Source organism: Puma concolor, chromosome D3, assembly GCF_028749965.1.
Source record: "Puma concolor isolate L17-30 chromosome D3, mPumCon1.1.hap2, whole genome shotgun sequence".
NCBI lineage: Eukaryota > Metazoa > Chordata > Mammalia > Carnivora > Felidae > Puma > Puma concolor.
This window is the reverse complement of record NC_141678.1, coordinates 34,052,170-34,070,544: the sequence shown is the minus strand read 5'-3', so window position 1 is coordinate 34,070,544 and position 18,375 is coordinate 34,052,170. Positions and strand designations below refer to the sequence as shown.

The 18,375-nt window shown below is 43.3% G+C and overlaps 1 protein-coding gene across 1 annotated transcript in view; it reads right to left on the bottom strand.

The window, feature by feature from the left end:
• Window positions 1-17,425, bottom strand: part of LOC147575488 (piezo-type mechanosensitive ion channel component 2-like) — a gene marked incomplete at its 5' end in the record, with an annotated part of 36,808 nt that extends 19,383 nt beyond the window's left edge. Inside the window, 8 exon segments of the mRNA XM_086682447.1 lie at window positions 3,632-3,846; window positions 3,945-4,092; window positions 6,279-6,411; window positions 7,640-7,892; window positions 10,531-10,713; window positions 13,779-14,037; window positions 14,360-14,764; window positions 17,226-17,425. Coding sequence (XP_086538573.1) covers window positions 3,632-3,846; window positions 3,945-4,092; window positions 6,279-6,411; window positions 7,640-7,892; window positions 10,531-10,713; window positions 13,779-14,037; window positions 14,360-14,764; window positions 17,226-17,425 — 1,796 coding nt within the window.
• Between the last annotated feature and the right edge of the window lie 950 nt (window positions 17,426-18,375).

Sequence of the window (18,375 nt, the reverse complement as noted above, 5' to 3'; positions counted from 1 at the left end):
GTGTAGTTTCAACTCCTAATCTGTTCCTTCTCTTATTCTTTTCCTGTTTTGAAAAGGATTTAGATAACATAACTATTAATGACTGCTTTCTTTTGCACAGTAATGAGTAAAATTTTTAGCAACAATATCTGGAGGAGGAAAAATGAATCTGGGATGTTAACAAGTGATGGCAGCATGGCTTGAAATGACATGAAATTATATTGTCACTGACATGCTGGCAATGTAGACTCAAGGCTCACCAATCCTAATATATCTTGAAAAAAATATCCAAAAATAAAGGTAGGGTAATCCATTGCACTAGGAATGACCATTAGGTGAGGCTCAAAAGTGAGATCCAATGAGACAGAAATGATCTCTGTGGCCATTTTTTTTTTTTTTTCGTAATATTTATAGCAGCTTTATTTGTAATTGCCAAAGAACTATAAACAACCCCAATGTCCTTCAACTTTTGTATATTTAAACACTCTTTGGTACATTTACATGATAGAATACTACTGACCAACAAAAAAATAATTAAGTACTGATACATGCAACAACATGGATGAATGTCAAATATATTATGCCAAGTGAAAAAAGCCAGCCTTAAAAGCCATAGGACGTGTGATCCATTTAAATGACATTCTGAGAAAGGCAAAATTGTAGGGACAGAAAATGGATGTACCAGAAGCTAGAGGTGAGGGATAAGCCTCTGTCTACAAAGGGCATAGGAGATTTTATATATAACATTATATAATATATATAATATAATTATACTAATTATACTAATATAACATTATATTAGTCTTAGGTGTGCAGCTATGGGCATAGTGTTAGTATTTATCATAGTGCCTCAATCTCTGGAATCCCATCATGTGGTCCTTCCCAGATGGGGATAGGTCTCTGCTTTATTCACGTTAGTGTTATGCCCCTTTTCACCTGGTCTACTGCCCTGGACATAGCAGGTACTCAATAAATGAGAAACTGAGTTGAAGTTTTCATTAATTCAGGTATTATAACAAACATTCCAGCTCTATTCGGTTTGCAAGGTATTGTTGCTTAATCCTCAGAACCTGTGAATATATTACCTTTCATTTAAAAAAATTTTTTTTGTTTATTTAATATTGATTCATTTTTGAGACACAGAACATGAGTAGGGGAGGGGCAGAGAGACAAGGAGACACAGAATCTGAGGCAGGCTCCAGGCTCTGAGCTGTCAGCACAGAGCCTGATGTGGGGCTCAAGCTCACGAACTGTGAGATGATGACCTGAGCTGAAGTAGGACACTTAACCAACTGAGCCACCCAGGTGCCCCTGTTAACTTTCAAAGAAAAAGAAGGCTTTATAGTTGAGATTAGATTCCTTGAAGTAGGGAGAGCGCCTAGGTTATCCAGGTGGGCTGAATCTAATCAATGAGCTCTTAATGGAAGAAATCTTTCTCAGCTGCGGTCAGAGGGAACCATGATGGTGGAGGAAGGGAAAGAGTGAAGCAATGAGAAGAGGACTTCACTCACTGATGTTGGCTTTGAAGACTGAGGCTGGGCCATGAGCCAAGGAAGGCTAGCACCTCAAGAAGCTAGAAAAGGCGAGGAAAGGGATTCTCCCCTAGAGCCTTTAGAAAGGAATGCAGCCCTGCCTACCCCTTGATTTTAGTCCAGCGTAAGATGATAAATTCATTCTGTTTTAAGCCCTAAGTTCGTGGCAATTTGTTACAGCATCAATTGGAAACTCATACCAGCAGGAATAACCCAACTATTTGGTAATTTGATCCTGCTGAAGGATTCTCCATGGCTTCTCCATTGCCCTGTTTCTGGAAACACCAGTCTCTATGAACTTTTCTATCAGGACATGGCAACATCCATGCTCTGGAACTCTGTTCTGGGGATGGAAAAATCAAATCCTTTTCACAACTGCACAACGAATTGTAGGTTGTATTATTTCAAGAAATCTGCTTGGTAGTGATCACCCCTCCCCCCATGGGAGGTGGGGTGTAGCATACAGTAGGGTCAAGAGGTCTGTGATTGGGATCTGGTCTCACCACTAGCCAACTGAGTGACTTTGGGGACACCACTCTTCTGTATGGGTTTTACCTATCTTCATCTGTGAAGTTAGCAGGTCTAGAAAGCTTTTTAAGGTCCCTTTCATCTCTGAAATTAAGAGTTTCTAGGAAGGCTGGTGGAGAATGCCCATTGATGCTCTTAAATGTCACAGAAATAACATTCATCATCTAACTACCATGGCTTTTGAATGTGGTTTACTTCTCTGAGTTGATATGTATATAGAATTATTTATAGAGAAAAGCACATTTATTCCACTTTAAAGACTAACAAATAAGATCCACAATGTCCTTACAAAGTATTTTAACAAAATACTAGTCTTTTAACAAAAAGCTTGCCTTAATCTGAATTATTTTTATCAGCTGAGGTATGTTTACTCTCCCCATACGCAGTATAGTGTGAAGGACTTACTTGGCTGTTGGTATTTTTCTGGGTAACAATTCTTTATTTACTTAGTTTTACTTCAGACTCATGGGAAATATCCTAACTCCATTTTTGCTTTTACAATATTTGCATTGCCACCAAAATCAAAAGGTCACAGCCTAACCATCCAGGTGAGAGTAGACAGGTAGCTGAAGCATTGTCAGGAGAGAGTTGAATTTCCTCATTAAGAATGCCATTTGAGTCAAGTTATGAACCACATAAGTGAGAGCAGTTTTCATTACTTTCTAGTCACTCTTCAGAAAATGGCATTGGCCAGCCAGATTACCATGTTATTCACAAGGCTTGGCCAGGAATGACCCTTGAGGTATGATAAAAAGATCAGCTTCTTGTAAAACATGAAGACTTTTAATGATATGTTCATTAAAAAGATCATTCCTATTACATTATATGGGTGCTTCCATGTCCCCTTCTGTTCACCCTTTGTTCCCATAATGTCCTATTTATAGCAGTCTCCCTTGTTTCTCTTTCATTCATTGGCGCATCCATTTGTTCATGCGTTTGGCACCGACTCGGTCCCAAGTAGTGTTTCTGGTGGAAGCAACCTGGGAAATCTAAAGGGTGAGGAGGAAGAGTGGGTTGGAGGCAGGAGAGAAGGGCAGTGAACAAGGTCCCATGAGGTGTAGGAGGACATGGCGCCCTCAATATGACTGGACCTTAGAGCTCAAGGAGACAGGGAAAGGCAGCAGACAGCCACCTCCAAGGATCTCACTGGCCCTTTCCCCATTGAACTTTAGGCTGCTCTTTTTATGTCCCACTTTCTCATAGGACATAGTCTGAGAGCCTCTCATTCTCTTAGCAGTGCCTGTAAGACCATCTCTGGTTCATCTCTGTCTACTAAGGGGTAGAGACAATCACAATGGAGGGCCTCTGGTTTTCTCAGATCGCCAAGGTCATCACTTCTCCCACCCTGAAAAACCCGATTTCTATGAATGCGTACGAACACACAATGAAAATGTGTTTGAGGAATCAGTTCACGTTTTGAGCCACACTGAATTTGATAGTGATGAAGATCTCTAACTTTTCCAACCCATGGTGCTGTTCGGCCGTGCCTCTGCCTGTACCTGGTGATTTTGTTGTGGTGATGTGTATGGCATGATAACCTCCTGGAACATATTTGCGTTAAAGTGGGAGCGTGCCTCCGGCTTCCACCTTACCTCTCAGTCACACCAGGCAAGATGAAGAACATCCAGAAGTGAATTCCAAACACAAGAATGACCTAGAAAATGACCTTTCCCAGGACGGTCTTCCTGAGGTATAGTGCTCGGTCCACGACCATGGTTCCAAACTGAATTAGGACCATCACCAAAAAAGGCCCAGGCACCTGGTCCTCTGACAGCGAAGAGGTGATGTCTGCTGCTGCTGAGTGTTTCTGGGAAGGAAACAACAGGTTTAGGCACGAGTGGCACTTCACAGGACAGCATCGCTCTTACTCGTTAGAAGTGTGGTGGCCTTCACCCCCCAACCTACCCCAAAGGCCCAGAAGCCAAAGACGATGATGACAAAGTCAACAGTGTCAGCCAGGAACATGAGCACATACACATCGGTCACAGCACTGTAGTCTGGATGGATGAGGTTGTAGAAGAACTGTCTGATGGGCACATATATTTGCAAAGTCCTGCAAAACAGAGACCCCCAGCACTTGCTTCAGGAGGGGCAGGATGGGAGGGATGACCGGGTATTTCCATCATTCCATTCCTCCGTATCCCTCTCTCCCAGCAGGTCACACCTCCCTTTTCAGCCCCAGCAGAGCCCGGTGTGGGGTGGGGAGGCTTCTGCTCTAATGGCAAGTGCAGACACATTCAAGTGCCTTCCTTGGCACTCTGCCTCCTTGTGCTGATGAGACCACAGGCCTCGTCTGTTGTTCGAAGCACAAGAGAATGGTCGAAAGCCCCAGAAATGAGGTGTTGGGTTTGTCACCTGATTCAATTACTCCCTGCCTGTGAGCCCCTGAGCATGCTACTTACTTCTCTGTGTTTTTGTTTCCTCTGTTGTAAAACCCCACAGGGCTGGGGTGAGAATTAGATGGGACTACATAATGGTGCTTAGACCTGGAGTCTGACCTGAGCACCCTGTACACATTAGGTAGCCTCTGCTCCTCCCCTTTATGGGTCCTGTGCCCCTTCTGATTCCTACATAGTGCCCTGGGCTTTTGACTACATCTTGTTCTGTCCAGCCTCTGCTCTGTCTTCCTTGTTTTCTGGGTTCTGCCTTCAATTCAAGGCCATGTTCATGTTGGATGGCCCTCCTGGTCTCAGAGGCCACATTCAAGGCCAGCCTTGCCTAACCTCCTCCATTCCCATTGCTTGTCTGCTGCCTGTCAAGGTCCCTGGCACTGGAGGAGGGGCTCATGCATTTTGCTGGAGACCAGCTGTGTGCCAGTGAACCTCAGTTTCCCCTCTCCAGGATGAGAGTGTTTCTCTAACCTTCCAACTTTGACATCATACACCTCTCTGTCTAGGTGGGTTTTAGCATGATGATGCTTGGAAATACATACTATGAATCCTTGAAATTACTTATTCTATTCAAATAAGAAACCTATGTTTATAAATGTAATGGATATAAAAATGAATCACACTGAAAAGTGATTTTTAAAAACAACACATTACCTCACACAAAAAGACAGAAAAATAACATGTTGGTGAGGAAGTGGAGAGAAGGGAACCCTCGTGCACCGTTGGTGGGAATGCAAATTGGTGCAGTCACTGTGGAAAACAGTATGAAGGCTCCCCTCCAAAATTAAAAAATAGAACTACAATATGATACAGCAATTCTACTTCTGGGTATTTACCTGAAGGAAATGAAAACACTAACTCAAAAAGATCTCTGCACACCAGGTTCAGTGCAGCATTATTTATCATAGCCAACTCATGGCCCCCAAGTGTCCCTCAATGGATGAATGGATAAAAAAAATGTGTGTGTGTGTGTTTGCACAGTGGTATATAATGAAGTATATATATTATTGGGATGAATACACACACACACACACACACACACAAACACACACACATGGAACAAGTCTGAGAAAGTCAAATAACATATGATATCACTAATACGTGGAATCTAAAAAAAATAAAAATGAAGAACCCACACTCAGAGATACAGAGAACAAATAGGTGATTGCCATGAAGGAGGGTTGGGCAAAAGGGTGAAGGGGGTCAAAGCATACAAAGTTCCAGTTATAAAGTTAGTCCTGGGTGCACAGCATGGTGACTGCAGTTAATAATCCTGCACTTTACATTTCATTAAAAATTTTTTTTTTAAGTTTCTTTATTTTGAGAGACAGAGAGAGCAGAGGAGGGGCAGAGAGAGAGAGAGGGAGAGAGAGAAACCCAAGCAGGCTCCACGCTGTCAGCGAGGAGCCTGATGTGGGGCCTGAACTCATGAGCCGTGAGATTATGACCTGAGCCAAAACCAAGAGTCAGACGCTTAACCAACTGAGCCACCCAGGTGCCCCGTGTACTTCACATTACAAAGCTGCTAGGAGAGTAAATCTTAAAAGGTCTCATCATAAGAAAAAATCTGTAACTACAGGTGGTGATGAATGTTGACTATTGTGATCATCCCACAACGTATACATCTATCAAATCATTATATTGTATGCCTGAACTTAATTTATATGTCAATTACATCTCCATTAAGAACAATATAATAACAAGTCATTTTCTTATGCCTTAAGCAGATGATGTTTGTGATAGAGAGGTAACTTCTCTGCTCTGCACCCCTGGTTTATATGAAATAATTGATATCAGCTCCCTGACCCTAAAATAAAACACCCCACACCAAGTGTCTTCATGGACTCACTTCTTTATGGTAAATGCTTTTGCTTTGATTAAATGTTCTTGAAGCTTTTCCATATAAAGTTCCCTTTTACTTTTCTGCTTGATGCTCAAAACACTGCTTCCTTTTTGACTGCTGTTTCGGGTGCTTGTGCTGCCTAGAGACAGAAAAAAAACCCAAGATGTGCTGAGTTACAGGTTTGTTGACATAAACACCACAGAAGCCCCTGGAACCCACCAAGCAGAGGATGGCTTGAAGCAGATTGAGAGGGTGACTATATACGATGGACTGTAAGAATAGTGACTGGGGATTTGCAATCTGCAGTTTCAACTCTGCCTCCACAGTGAAATGTATTTGGGTTTCTACACCCAACACTGGCTCCTTCTGGGGTTGTTATGCCATCTTTTTTTTTTTAGGTTTATTTATTTATTTTGAGGGAGAGAGAGAGAGAGAGGGAGCTCAAGCAGGGGTGGGGCAGAGAAAGGGCACAAGAGAGAATCCTGAGCAGGCTCCATTCTACCAGTGCAGAGCCTGACATGGGGCTCAAACCCATGAACCCAGAGATCAAGACCTGAGCCGAAACCAAGAGTTGGATGCTTAACAGACTGAGCCACCCAGGCGCCCCTGTTATATGATCTTTATTCCAGGAAGAAACAGATTGGAAGAATAGTTTTTATCGTGCTAAACGGGGTCTCAGGTTGTGGGTTTTCCAGATTGGGTCCATGCCCCATGCCTTTTTCATGTCCAGATTTCTCTAACTGTAAAACAAATATGGATGACTGCTGGTGCCTGCCTGAAAAGTGTATTCTGAAGATGAATACACGGGTGTTTGAAAAGCTTCAGGCAGGAGCACTATAAATACAAAAGCCCAATTTCTCCAAGAGTGGAAACTGGAGAGCTTATCTATCTGCTGATAATACCCAACTATTTAGTTAGAAATTAACTAGCTTAGGGAATAAATAGGTGGTTTTGCTAAAAGTTTCCACTGATAAAATCTAAAAATATTTTCAAAATAAATTATGATTTATAGCATTCTGGACACACCCTGAAATATCTCATATCTCTGGATATGATTTAAAAACTAGCATGTGCCCAGCACTTACTATACGAGGCAGTGTGCTGGCCACTTTTCACAACGACCCCAAATCCTCGTCCTGGGAAGGAATCAGATGTTTTAAAGAATGATATGGCTGCCCCAGGTCACACAGTTGAGCTACGAACTGAACTTGAGCCTGTGATGTCAAAGCACTTTCTTCTCACATCACCACATCTGTCTCCTTGAGAGCACCCCGTAAACGCCCCTGCCCAAGACCCAGACCCACTGGCACCGGAACAAGCAGAAAACTCAGAGTTTTTCCAGCCTAAGGAAATCATGCGACAGATACCTCTTTTGGACCTATTGGAAGAAAAGCTGGATCTGGGCGATATCTGGGAGCTACTGCCCGATCGCTTCCTCCGGATGGCCGTGGGCTGCTCCGGGAAGGACACGTGCACCGACTCCGCTGACGCGGCCAGGTTGATGGATTTCAGAGAATCAGAGGAGGCTCTCCTGCCACCACTGAGGGACAGCTCATCATCCGACTCTTCCTTGTCTGTGCCACTGTCGGTGATGTCATCTTCATCCCATAAGCCGTGGCACTGAGAAAGCATAAGGGACAACTCACACGGCCATTCCCGGTGAGGTAGCATCGCATCCCCCACGATTAGAAAGGCAAATGTGAAACACGGTGACTGTGGCTGTGATATTGCATCATAAAACTGACATATGCTAGATAGTTAGAATTTAAATGTTCTCACAAAAAAGAAAGAAAGAAAAAGAAGAAAGAGAGAAAGAAAGAAAGAAAGAAAGAAAGAAAGAAAGAAAAAAAAGAAAGAAAGAAAGAGGGAGGGAGGGAGGAAGGAAGGAAGGAAGGAGAGAAGGAAGGAGAGAAGGAAAGAAGGAAGGAAGCAGGGTGGGGGATGGGAGGAAGGGAGGAAAAAAAATAATGAAAAAGAAAACAGATATATACGGGAGGCGATGGGAACTAATGAACCCTATGGAGGTGATCCTTTCACTGTGTCTACGTAAAACACATCACCACAATGTATACACTTTAAATATATTACAATTATTTTTGTCACTCATACTGCAATAAAGCAGAAAAAGGATTGGAAAATGAAGGGACTCTAGGAAAGCTTATTATCTAGATGTTTATGATAGTCCCAGAGAGCGGGGACGGGCTGGTGCAGATCATGAGTTTGGCTAACTAATTGACATGGATGCAGATCATGTCTGGCAGATGGAGTAAAGGCGAAGTTATAATCACTTAACTCGTTCCTGAGGGAAAGCACTTTCTAGAACATATTTCTCTGTGTTTACAAGTAGCATTTTAAATATCAGTGGGTGAATTTAGCCCCACCGTCCATGTTCACCAAATACCTACACTTGAATACAAATGCTGTGTCTCCCTGAACAGCCACGGTAAGCTGTGAACCCCTGCATCACCCACGGCTGGGTCAGGAACAGAGCTGCAAATACTCTACTCAAAAAATGTTGGCCCACATATGAGACAGAGATTGTGATGCACTCTGTAGAGCCTGCATTTTGCTTCAAAGAAATGGGCAAAAGGGGCTGGTAGGACAGCAGGAGGAAGGATAGCAGGAGAGGCTGAGAAAAACCAGGGGTCTTGCTGGTGCAAGAGGTTACCTGGACAGCAAATCCACCTTACAATGACCTTGCTGCCATTTCTTGAAGCTCCCCAGGGAGCCCACTGCCTCCTGAGTGCCCAGACTGCCAGGCCATGCATTTATTCCCCAGGAGCTCACCCAGTCCTCCCTCTGACACATGCTGTAGAGGATAAGAGCTCCAGTCCAATTTGCCAACATTCAGTTGGTCAAAAAATAACTTGGAGCATGACCAACTCATTAAAAGACAATGTCACCTAATACACAGATTATTCTTTTATTTTTAATTTTTTAAAGTTTATTTATTTATTTTGAGGTGGAGAGGGGCAGAGAGAAGGGGAGAGAGAAAATCTAAAGCAAGCTTCATGCCCAGTGTGGAGCCTGACGTGGGGCATGATCCCACAAACCATGAGATCATGATCTGTACCAAAATCAAGAGTCTGACACTTAACTGACTGAGCCACCCAGGCGTCCCTATTCTTAAATATTAATGGGTATATTATTTCAAAAAGAAAAGTCAGTGGATGCATTCTTGAAAACATAACAAACATTCTAGATTTTCCTAATGGGATTTTCCAACTTATATTGATTTCTTTTAAATCATTTTTTTTCTTTTAAATCGTTTTAAAAGTTGTTTTCTCTTTGGCCAACATTGGAACATGTTTAGATTCTTTTACTACTTTCATAGTAGTGTATTTGTTAGTGAATTCTTCCAATTATTTATAAGATCTATAGCAATTCATACCAAATAGGATAGTTTTAACCACATTTGAAATTTCCACGTAGTTTGAACTGTTTGGTTTCCTAGATTTCCAAAGCTGTAGGGTAGTTTTGTCTCCTTATGAAAAGATTTGTTATTCTAAAAATGATTTTTCGTATCATTAGCCAAAATTTCAGCATAAGAGTACCTCAAATACATTCACCATAGATATGAAATTTTCTAAGAAACCAGAGTAAGTATATCAATAGGAAACGCCAAAATTTTGTTTATTCTATGCTTTAAATATTCAACTGTAGCTGCTAAACCACTGAAATATTAATGAGAAGGCAGCAAAATGCCTAAAGGTTTATATATACATTTTTTAAATGATGTGAAAAAGGATACAAGTTGCAAGAGAGTTGTGAAGTGACCAAATTTATACAATCATGTCTTTTTTTTTAAACGGAGGTGTAGTGGACATACAACATAATACCACCATGTCTTAAACGCAGAAATTTAAACTTCAATTTCTAGAACTGAAAACATAATGTCAACACATTTGTTAATATATTCATAACAAGAATTAGTAAGCTGCATGAATTCAGGTAATTTATCAGAAGAACTAGAAAATTCAGGCAAACTCAGTTTTGGCTAAGTGGTTTCCTTGGATAACATACCTTTGCAAGGTTATGCATTTTCTCTAACATAATTCCCACAAATATGGATTAATTATGATATGTTCATAATAGAAGTAGAAATATGGGGGAATTCTCTTCCAGGTTTGTTACAGTTTCCCTTATTGAACCCCATATGCCTTGGCCTCATCGCCAATCGTAATGTTCAGGTTCTCCAGGAGTATCACCCGGGGCTGCAATGATCAACGTGACCCGGTTAAGTGTTAACGTGCAGTACCTTCAAAATGGACCGATGGAAGAAAAGAGCCAAGAGCTGAATGAGATCATAAAGGACGTAGCCTTCTTTCTTCTCCACTCCTATGATATTCGGTGGGTGGAAAGGTTTATCTTTGTTCAATTCCACGTTCTTGTTCCAGGGAAAGAAGCCAAATTGGAAGAAATACTTGACCACAATTGCCACCTACATGCAGATGATGGAAATAAAAAAAAAAAAAATCACTCCTTTTAAGAATGGTTCTATATGAAAAATAGTGATATAAAAGCTAAGAAAAAGATCATTTCACAGTTTTGGTGATAAGATCACACACAATGATGTGGAAAAATAACATTATCATTCGTACATGGACTTTAGACCAAGAGCGATATCTTACCGCTGCCAGGGCAGGACTGCAGATACCTCAGAGCCGGCCAGGTTACTCACGGCACCTACTTATGATTTTTTCTATTTTTCAGGACTTGGCTAGTTTCTGCTGATTTAATAAGGTTTAATTACTCAGCTATTAAGATATGGTAACGAGGACAAACTTGAACAAAAAGAATTCTATATTTTACGTATTGCTTTCATTTGTAATCTTCCTGAGCATCTCAGGCAGTTTTGATGCCTATTTTCATTTTCCTTTGACCTCTTTGTTCTCACCATTAAAACAAATGTTTTTTAACGTTTTATTTTATTTTTGAGAAGCAGAGGGGGTAGAGCGTGAGTGGGGGAGGGGCAGAGACCGAGGGAGACGCAGATTCTGAAGCAGGCTCCAGGCTCTGCACTGTCAGCAGAGTCCGATGCAGGGCTCGAACCCACAAACCGCGAGCTCATGACCTGTGCCGAAGTCAGATACTTAACCGACTGAGCCACCCAGGTGCCCCTGTTCTCACCATTTCGTTGCTCCCTGGAAGTTCTCCTCAAGAAGAAATAAAAAGAAATAAAAACTTGCCGGTTGTGGTGACTCGTTAAGGGTACAAATGTTGGGGGGAAGCGGTCTGTGACAAAGACACATGAGAAAATTGACAGGCCTCATCTAAACATCCCTCTGACAGCTGGGTCACCGGGAATTAATTGCAATTCATGCAATTCATCCATAAAAAATATTTTTCGAAGTCCTCTTCTGACCTAGAGTCACTTTGCCCTCCTCCCGTCTCTCTCCTTCTTATAGCCAAGCTTCCGCAAAGAACAGTCCTGTGTTTCTGACCATGCTGAGCAGCACTGCCACAAACGGATGCCAGAGCAGATACCTGAAGACTATCTTTGCCTCTTTCCTTCTCACTCGCACCCCCAACCCGTTTGGGTCACTTACTAAAACTCCTCATTTACCCCATTCATCTTCAGCCTCGTGGCCATTGGGTCAGTTCACATCCCATGACCTCTCAGCGTCTTTTCAAAAACTTTCATACCAACGGGAGAAAGTCCTGAGCATACACCCTGTTGACGTTCCCAAGAGCCTGCTACCGTGCTGTCCACTCACGGCCTGCCTCCCAGCCATCACAAGCCATGTGTCATTCTGGGCACACGTCAGAGTGTCTATACCCTTGTTTGACCCTTTGCTTTTTGTCCTTTGATGACCTTACACTCATCTGTTAAGACTCAGTTCTAAGTTGTCTTCTACTGAGAAGATGCTACGATGGCCTCTCTCCACACCACCCAGGCTGCACGAGGCACAGACCATATCCGTATTTCTTGTATGCTCTCTAATGCGGTTTTGTGTTGTACTGTAGGGCAATTCTTTGTTTACATCCTATGTGTTCACCATATTGGTTTGTGAGCCATTGAGAAACAAAAACAACTTTTTTTTAAAAAAAGTTTTTTATTAAATTTATTGCCCTCTTCTTATGCTTGGCATAGTTCCTGGGTTTTGGTGCATAGTCTAACTTGTGAAGTGAATTAACATCACCTTAATCTTCTACTTCCTCCCTTCTTGGTGTGACAGAGAAAATGGGGAACCCCAATTTAACTTAACTAGGAAGATTTCATTTTATGATGAAATAACGTAAGTAGCTCTTGTTCCCTTCTCTAAATTTTTAGAGAATTTCCTTCTTCCTTCACTTCTACATCAGAAACTCCCTTCCTTCACTTCTAGGTTAGAAACTCCCTCACCTCTATACAGAGGTGGTACAGAGAATGGACCCATTCCCCAAATAGGGGGTCATTTATGTCCCGGATCACAAAGTTTATGTGATGGAAGTAAGACTTAAAAATGATTATTTTGGCAAGATCGTGACAGACAGTCTACTTAAAGTGATAGCTAGGTAGTTGGCTTTCCACCTTTTATAAGTATTTAAATATATTTAAATAATTACTATGGAAATAAGATACATGATACTTTACACTGATACTTTCGAGATGCTTTGATAAAAGCTTTGCTTTATTTTACTGGTGAATTACCTATAAACCTACAAAATTTCTGGAATCTCAATGTACATTCATCATGAATTCCATCCTTTAAGAAGCAACTACAGTACCAATGTTAGTGAAAACTTTCCTTTATGAGCCAGGTAAGAAAATTCGCCTTCTTCAAAGACCTCAGAACACAAAGAACTACAATAACCCAAGCAAAAAAAGGCTATTGAGCCTCCCTTTTAATTCCCAATTTTATCGTTGTCATGGGAGTTTGTGACATTGCATATATTTGATGGGGAAGGATAGAAAAACAGGTTCGTATAATTGGGAAGAGTGTCTCCTGTCCCTCACACATGACGAAAATGAAATGGTAATTTACCCTCGTGTTACTCAGATTTTTAGGTAGGTGCTTATGTGACTTTGTGTTTTTGTGTGTTGAAACTGGCTTTAAGCTTAAAAATGGGAAATATGCATGTTGTATCAAACTATATTCAAATTGTTTACTGTGTTGTTTAATTCAGCATCCATTCACTGGACATCCACTGGCACGAGACACTATTTTCTGCATAAATAACACATTATTTCAGTAGTTCATATCATAGGACAGATGACCAGATTTCAAAAGCCTCTCCCATCACTTGCCAGTTGGGGCAGCCTGGGTCAGTTATTTCATCTCGCTAAAGCTGTTTCCTTGTATGTTAAACCAAATGATATCGGTGCCTGTCTTAGTGTGGTGTGACTTGTGAAAAGACATGTACAATCGCCAGCACTAAATAACTGTTAGTTAATAGCCATTTGCCTATCTAAGAACATCCATTTACTTGAATGTCCTGCGTGAAACTGTCTGGGAGACAGGGCTGGCCTGCCTCGAGTGAATGCCGGAAGCGATTTATTAGCAATTCCCACTCGAGGCTTACCTCTGTGTAGACAATGGCCATCATCCAGAATCGTCTACTGGGCCTGGGCACAGACAGCATGGCCCAGAGGAAGATCAGAATGGGAAGCACAAGGGTGATCATGGAGGCAGAGACCATGTGGTTGAGGATGATCACAAAATAACACACCATTTCTGAGCGGGCCACCAGAGTGTTGTACATGGCATAGAACAACAGCAAGAACTGGGGTTGGCCAACGTAGAATTTTTCGGACTCTTCCAGCTCGTCATCATGGAACATCCTGTTCAAATAAACAACATGAGAATAAACTCGTCTTCATTTCTCCAAATCACTGATTTCTGCTTTGCATGATCCCTCTTGCCCTCCCCTCCTTCCCATGTGGCCAGAGTTCTGGCGGAGTCAACCTAATAGCCTACTGGAGGAAGAAATGTGTGCATAAGTGTCTATCACGGACGGCTTTGGCTAGTTCTGTGCTTCACGATGGGAGCACTGAACATTGGGTCTGTTTGCTCTGAATGTCCTGGTGGACGGTTGTCCACGGGAGTTTGTCTACCCACAACCTGCGGAACACCCCCCCCCCCCAACCCGCCCAGCACTCTTACTTGTTCAGCAGCAGCTCGCTGGCCGTCAGCTCGTGAGTCAGGGGCGGTAAGATGCTGGACTCGAGCCTGTCTGAGCGGCTCTCGTCAGGGCTCACGGCCATGTGGCTCTGGCCTGCAGAGTCGTCCCGCGAGCCGAAGGACAGGCGCTCGAAGCTGACCACCTTGCTGTAGGAGGGAGGCGCCTCCACGTCCCCATCCTCGGTGGAGTAGTGCGGCAGCTCGGCATCTGGGGTGAGGCCGGCCTCCGAGGCCTCCGAGGCCTCCACCGGCCCCAAGTCCGCGGCCTCCTCCCCTCTCTGATCGGCGTCTTTGGCCACCGCCTCGTCATCCTGCTCGGCCTCCACCTCCGCTATGGTTTCCGTGGTCCCCTGGCGCGAGTACAGCATGGTGCACTGCGTGGGCTCACTGTCGGGAGAGAGGGAGGGCACACACCCCGCTCTTAGCATCCTCCCGATTCTCGAGACACCTTCCCAACACTCCCCAATACAAACATCAAGGCGGGCGAGAAAATTACCACCCCGTTCCCTCCCCTGCCCCCACCACCCCGCCCCCGACATTCCATCCACCTGCTTTGTTCCTTCAGAGTATTCATGTCTGGTCTGCAGAGACTGCAAACAGCAGCCTCAAAATGCGAAAGCCCACAGTGCACGCGCACGGTTGAGACCCTGAACAAGTCACACGACACGGCTCAGACGTTGCTAAAGCCACCTATGCACAGAGGTTGTCTAAATCGTATCAAGATTTGCAGCCCTGGTTTCCAGGGTTTCTTTTCAAATGGAGACAGTTAGCATAGCATACCTACCACTCTATTAAAGGATGGTGCCTATGGAGTCGAAACTTTGCCCGTTTGGGTCTGTGGGTGTTGGCCAGGAGGTACTCTACTCCCAATTCTATGTAACGGGCCCACTCCTACCCATAAGGGGAGGATAGGAGTGAGAAAATACTGGCTAAGTTAAACAACCTGCACGCTTTATGGAAAAAATGCCTTATTTCTTGGATATCTGTTCCTCCTCCCTATTTTTCCATCCTTTACCTCTTTCTTACTGGTGCTTATTACATATGACTGAATTTTCACCATCTCTCTGGCTCCCAACATTCCCCGCTGGGTTCTTTGTGTTGCACATGGGAAGGCCTGCCATTTTGTCCTCCCCAGTGCTATGGACCCTCTCCAGTGCTATGGATCCTGCAGGCTGCACCCTCAGGGTGTACCCCTGCTATCTCTGTCCCCAGTGACTGCAACTTATCTTTTCTACTTGTTCCCCATGGAGTATTCATTCTCCCTAAGCTTCCCTACTTATCTCCACCCTCCAGTTTTGGCAACCTGGCCATCTCTCTTGTACCTCTCCTTCTCTGTCCTTTATCTCCTAACTTTCCCTGCCATGTCTGTGTAGGCGACTTTGGAAATGAAAATACAGCAGCTGTAACAGTGAAACTCATGGCCTGCCTGTTTTTATTGTCTACCCCAGCCCCTGAAGGGCAGAAAGGCAAAAATGTTTTGGAGATGTGGAATCTGGTAGATAGAGGACCATACTATGTTAGACTCTGAAATTGTACTGTTATCTGAATGGCACACGGTGAGCAGCTTGGGCCCATAAACACAGAGATTCTTAAATATACAGGTCATACCCACTTTTCTTGTCATGGACGACAGTAGACATGTCAATAAATGAGTGGATGGGTGGATGGATGGACAGATGAATAGGCCTTGGCAGAGCCCTTCATGGCATCCTGAGACCGAAGAACATTTATGTGAACCCTTGGTGCCCACTCATGTGTTTATGTTCCCAGGACCTTGGACTTCAGTACGGGACATCGCATAGAAAGCTCTTGGAATGCCAAGGCAAACTGGGTATTTTTCTAGGACTTACCTCCTAGGAAGGCCATGAAATTGATCACCCCAGGCAATTTTCAGAACAGTGGAGCCAACCCCACATCAAGTCTAACTTCCAGCTGGACTCTAACCAATTACAAGCACGTTCTTTATGGTTTTGGATCAGGTCTGGCCCTGAAGGGAGTCAACGAGTCCTGGTACCTTCAGGACTCAACCGAGTGCAATGGAAGAGAATAAGTTAACACCCCTCTGATTTACCAACATGCACGGTCAAAACTGAAATTTGTCTTGGTTCGGGTGATTTTTCTGGTGTCACGAGAAGCTCAATGCAGCTGATGTTTCTGTGCCTCCGTGGACCATTCAAAAAGGCAATTCCACAAAGAGCTTTGGGACTGTATATAAATCATTTCATTTCTGAATGAGTGTTGTCTTACGGTAGGACTTAATGAGAAAACTCAAGCCCAAAGCAATAAGTTCCAGTCGGCAAAGGCTCTATATTCTACCGCACGATAATGTTCTTTACAAAAGCCAATGGTAAAGTATATTCTAAGTTCTGTAGATTTGGTCTTATCCACTAAAAACGACTCCTTGTGGCAGATTTTAATTTTTTTTCTTCTATTGCATGTCTCTTTTGATGAAATCATGAGAAAAAGTCTTCTCTATTTCCTGGCCCATTTTCCTCTGTGAGGACTGCCCCCATGAGCTCTCCATCAAGGAGGGAGCATGCTTATCTCTTTAAGTGGAAAATACTTACAAAATGGAGGACAACGTTTGTAATAAGGATTTTTAAGAAACTCCTAACAGACAAAAAGCAAAGAGCGGTTAGTGTAAGAGAATGCTGTCCTGGGAGTGACCAGTCGTGTCCCAGAATGAGCGGCGGTTATGCTTTTGGTCAGTCATGCAAATTCTTAAAACGAAAATTAAGAAACCAAAACCAAAACCAGACGGACATCACAAGAGCTTACGTTTGCAATGACACGAAAGGGGAACAGTGGTAACGTGAGGGAAAAAACAAAGCATGCACGAGTTAAGCACCTTGATGCTAAACTGCCACTGTCAGCTGATGAGGAGGACATATCCATGCTGAACATTTTACGAAGCCTAGGTCGAGCACGCTCACTTGTTTTAGGAACAGTTTCTGGTCCATCTAAATCATCAAGGGTAGACTGCCTTGAGAACAACATGGTTGCTTCAGTGTAGCAGCTGGCAGCGCAAACAGTTACAGAGACACAGTGTTAAAACACCAGCGGTACATCAGTCTACACACGGCTCCACTGATCAACACACGGTCATGCAGCAAATCACACACGACACCAATACTACGGACAACGAGCACCACAGCGGGGCTCAGGGATGGGGAAGGACCTGTTCGGCCGGACGAGAAAACAGAGCAGTCCTACGTTTTTATAAAAGTATCCCGGCTGGCAATAAATCACGAAACGTCACTCTCTGGGTGGGACAGGGAAATAGAAGAATTACAAGTCCCAATATTTCTTTCGCAGAGCGGAATTCGTACTTCATGGCTTTGTAGCTGAGTTTGGTTTTGTTTTTAAATTAGAGAAGATAGGTTTTATTTGGAGCTCCCAATCCTGAGTTCATTGAAACCATTTGGTAACCAAATGGCTTAAGCAGAAATACCTGCTTGGGTAATATTTATATAGAACATTTCGTTTTTAGAAAAAACATAACAGTCTCCAAGATGAGAGAGGGAGCGAGGCTCAGAAATGACCATGACAAACTGAATTATCCACCCCATTTTCTGAGTGGTATTCAGTGAAGCCAAACTAGATGCCTTGCGTGTGAAGGAGATGCTGGTTTGATCTGCAACCAGATATAAACCAACATCGGAAAAAAGAAAAAAAAAGAAAGAAAGAAAATGGTACAAAGAAAACAACAGAGGAAGTCTAGCAATGGCAGGGTCATTTTGTCTGTTAACTTCTCATGTTGCCTAATGAATTTTTTTCTTCTGGATCACGTTTTAGGTCTTGGCAGATGTTATTTAGGGCGAGGACCCATGGGCTAAAATCCTCACTTCTTGTTACCCCACGGAGCAACACTGGGGGAGAGAAGGCTGGTTGATTCAGGACTGAGGACTGCGTGAGCGACTGAGGAAGACGCAGACAGAGTTATGACGTGGGCAGAATTTCAGTGCTGACATATAGTTTAACCCAAAGGGGTACAGGCA